This window comes from Haplochromis burtoni, unplaced genomic scaffold, assembly GCF_018398535.1.
Source record: "Haplochromis burtoni strain Fernald_Lab_line unplaced genomic scaffold, NCSU_Asbu1 Contig_240, whole genome shotgun sequence".
Lineage (NCBI taxonomy): Eukaryota > Metazoa > Chordata > Actinopteri > Cichliformes > Cichlidae > Haplochromis > Haplochromis burtoni.
The window spans coordinates 508339-512721 of NW_024582601.1; the positions used below are offsets into that span (position 1 = coordinate 508339).

Here is a 4383-nt window from a genome sequence, read left to right on the forward strand (position 1 = left end):
ACCTCTCTCAACATCCATCTGTAATGCTCTCATTTTTCCTGCCCACTCCTCCACCACTTTCTCCCTCTCAGCCCACCTTCTTGCTCTGCTCGCGCAGCGCGTGTGTGTTAAAGGGATGATCTTTTGATGCCCTCAGTGTGTACGAGTGCTTTCTCTCTACTTTCAGTGGTTGGCCATTGTGTTTGCAGCCGTCACACCGCTCTCCCACTCACTCCATCAGAAACCAGGCTTGTGTAGGGGCCTAAATGAATATTGATTCTCCCTCCAGTGCTGAATAGTGCTGGGGGGGGAAAGAGAAAAAAAATGCAATGAACAGAACGGGCCTGATGGGGGGATGAGATGAGAGGATGGCGATTAGGATGATGGTGATCATGATGACGATAATGATAATGGTGATGATAATGACGGTGTTAGTGATCAGAAAGCTTGATGGGAACCATCAGTTGATGCATGTATGTGCATGTCGCCTGTACGATGCTGCTGCACTGTATGCACGATAGCATCGTGCTGCTGACATAACTATCAACAGCGCTAACTGCCAAGAAAACAAATGTGGGCACACTTGTTAAAAATTAGGCTCAATCTTTATTGTCAAAAATGAAACTGCACTCATGTTTTGTTTTTTTAAACAGGCCTTCCACACAATGAAGGACTGTCAAAAATCCAAAACGTATAATTGTCATTGCTTTACTTTTCGCTACACAGAAAATATGTATAAGGTCTATTTGGGAATTCATTCATCGTATTACTGATTTGGAACTAATAGTACACACACACACACACACACAAAGGATTTGAAGAAAAAGAAAAGATTGCTCACACAAATTAAACCACTGCGTTATCAAAAGAAAAAAAAACATCTATTTTGCTATAGAAAAACTTTAGGTTGCAACATAAATGTACCACAAAGAAATCAAAAAGCAAGAAAAAAACCTGTTAGCTCTGTTATAAATGAAAAGATAGACTTTCTTTATAATAACTTGTTTAACTCTTAGCACATTAGAAGCATTGTAAAAATATTTCATGACAATGTGTACTCATTCATTTCCTTAAGTTGCATTAATTAATTAAAGCAGTCTTGGCGGCTGTGTGGATTGCAGGTTAGCTCACTTAGCACCAAAACCTTTTTCCTTTACTGTCGCTTTGAATAAACGATGTTTAACCTGAGTTCAGTGTAGCCCAAGAGAAGATGGTAGAAGTGATGTACGAAGTGAATGAAGCAGGGTGAAATTAAACAGAGACAATGCAGAACACAACATCTGGGCTAACGTGAGCTTTAACATAGCTAAACAGGGGAAGTGAAATAAAATGCCCAATGTGAATCTTTCAGGGATGTCTCTCTCCTCTACCCTTCCAGGACAATACTGCGAGCAGCTCAATCCAGGTACACCACTATCTCTTCTCCTGTCTGCTGCTCCGCCTGGTGCACCTCCCCGTCACCTGTCCCGGCCTCTCCATACACTTCTCCCTCCACCTGTAAGGTGCAGTTGTCCAGCTCAGTCACAATGTAGTGCGTGCCCTCATCATTGACGATGACCTGGGTCAGACCTTCCTTCATCATCTGGGACGCGGCAAGTTGCAGCACTTCCTGCATGTCCTCCTGGCCGGTCCCCTGGATGACCTGCACCTGCTCCTCCCCCTCCTGCTTCACCTCCCCCTGCACTTCACTCTGCACAGCCTCAGCTATCTCTGGGGTCAAGACCTCATGAACGATGGCTGCCTCTCCTTGTATTTCCTCCTGATGGCCCATTTCGCTGACTGCGCTGAGCAGAGCATCGAGAGCTGTGGAGGACTCTGAGACAATGTGACTTTGTCCACCAGCAGCTGCGACTGCTACCCCTCCTCTGGCCACAGCCTGAAACTCCTTTCTGGCCTCCCCTGACTCCAAGACCACGTACTGGGTGCTGCCTCCAGCCAGGTGGGCTCCTGCGGATGCCACTTCCCTGCCCGAGGCTATGACTTGTCCGTCTTCAGTGATGTGGAGCACCTCGGCCACCTGGCCGGCCATGGCCAGCGTCTGCAGGGTGGCAGCGGCTGACTCCTCGAGGGTCTGGTCGATAGCTACCTCTCCGTCACCATAGCCCTGGATGATGATGACCTGTTGGATCTCGTCATGGCCCGATAACTCAGAAGAGTCTTTCCTGTGCAAAGGGGAGCCCATATCCTCTGCTTCCACAAATGTAGCCCCCTGGCCTTTCAGACGACACTCAAAGGACTTGGAAACGATACCTGGGAAACACAGTGATGCATTTCTTATTAGTTAATATGTTTGTTATAAGCAGCCAATAATGACATAAAGAAGCTCCATTTACCAGACTGCTAGAAATTAAAGAAGGAAAAAGGTGTCTGAGAGTGACTGCAACCTTCCTGTCATTCTAGCAGCCAGTATGACACAAAGGATCTTTTTGAGGCCCAATCACAGCATAAAAACATGAAAGTCATTTAGTGGCTAGATGGACAGGATCTCATTTAAAAGTGGCAAATGAGGAGTGCCAATTACTGTCTGTACCACACATGGCAATGCATATATTATTCTTTCTTTCCTATGTGTGTGTGCATCCATCACTGTGTAAAAAAAAGAGAGAGAGGAAAACTACATGGAAAGTTGACATAAAAGGTGATGTAACACTTCACGTATTTGTGTCACTTAATGCATGAAAGGAGACAGAATATGGAGATATTCTTCTGGTGGGAGAGTGCGGTGAGATACGGCTGGTGCTAATTGAGCCACACTGTGCCCTCTCAGATCACAGGTTGCCATGGCGTTTCCAAGGTGATAGGAACAGTGTTAGAAATGCCATTGTTTAAACAGCGCCTGGCTTAGACACTTGTAGACTAATCTATGCAGAAAAATGGGAATTTGAGAGAGTGAAAAAGGGACTCTCACACCTAGGTTGCTGAGTGCAGATGAACTTAATGTAAAATAACTGTAAAAAAACAAACAAACATACATTGTCATTTCAAATGTACATTGGTTTTACAAACACCATAGGAAAGACTTTCCTAACTTCTTAGGAAATAAAACTGTACTTTTTTTCTTCTCCTTCCTTTCTTTCTTTCTAAAGTTTCTAAAATGCTAACATTGGAGGTACACGGTTTACACCCAAGGGCAACACACAAGATCATACAGATCTCACAGTACATAAAGGAAAAAACTCATCAATCATTGATATTCCTATCTACAGCTAACATTTAATGTCCTCCACTCACAGGGTGGACAATGTGATCAGAAAGTCAGAGTTATGCCACAAACAGCTTCTGACCCAATGGTGCCACGTCCTCCTCAAACACGACCAGAGACACATTCGTTTTAACTCCCACACTTACTAGCCAAATAGAAAATGACCATTCATTTTTTGGTGACAGCAAAACAAATAATACTGCAAAGGTGCTTTTGGAATAAACAACATTTTACACAGCTGTAGGTGAATGAAAGGAAACAGAAAACCCTTTATGTATTACAACTGCTTCTGACAAAAGAGTGAACTATTAAGGCTTAGATGGATAGAGCAGAAAATTCTACTTGGAGGCGACAAAGTTAAAGATTTTTAATACAGTCTGGCCTTTTCTAGCAACTAAGTAGCAACCTCAAGGGCAAAAGAAATTTACTCATTCTAAAAAAGCCACTTGAGAATGGCCCCAGGATTGTCTGAAGCAAGGCTTACGTGGCCAGTCGAGGAACTGCAGCATGCTTTGGTTTCAGTTTTTAGTCCTGAAGGTTGCTGCTGCTTGGTTGCCAAAAATATATCCAGATATTGTTAAAACTCCCAACTTCATAGAAGAAATTGTTTAGAGCCTGGTCTCTGCAGCTGTAGCTACTAGCTTTCTGTAAGACGTTGCCACAAGTCACTGAAACAAAACCTCTCAAGTGTATTTAGAGTCTTGCTGCCTTTTTGAGTATTTTTAATTGTTCAACAAGTAACACAGCTTTCTGTGTCACTCAGCGCACCACCGACAAATCTGAGCTCCAATTAGAAATTGTGAAATTCTAATAAATAAGTTTTTTGTTTCTTAGCGTTAATTATCAAGTGTCTCTTTTTTGGACACACATAGACAGGTTTGCTAGAGTTAGCGGATAACTTAGTGCTTCACCCCTTTTTTACGCCTGGCTCTGGTGGCAACCAAAAATACCAAAATCATGGCTTTAAAACAGACAATAAACCATGGCTAAGTGGATCTTTTATATGTAGTCTATGCTGGCAACACAGCTTTGATTAATTCCGTTGTTTTCATTCTAATTCTGTTGTTTGTTTTAAACTTCCATTGTTTTCATTCAAAATTCTGTTGTTTTCATTCAAATTCCGTTGTTTTCATTCAAATTCTTTGGTTTTTGATCAAATTCTGTTGTTTTCATTTAAATTCCGTCGATTTCATTTTAATTCC

At 42.6% G+C, this 4383-nt stretch overlaps 1 protein-coding gene across 3 annotated transcripts in view; it reads right to left on the minus strand.

The window, feature by feature from the left end:
- Window positions 1-627: 627 nt before the first annotated feature.
- znf407 (zinc finger protein 407) overlaps window positions 628-4383 on the minus strand; it is a 164017-nt gene continuing 160261 nt past the window's right edge. For all 3 annotated transcript variants that reach the window (XM_005937670.3, XM_005937672.3, XM_042227039.1), the window contains exon 10: window positions 628-2229. In XM_005937670.3, the coding sequence (XP_005937732.1) occupies window positions 1376-2229 (854 nt within the window). In that variant the 3' untranslated portion in view covers window positions 628-1375. The remainder of the gene's footprint in view (window positions 2230-4383) is intronic.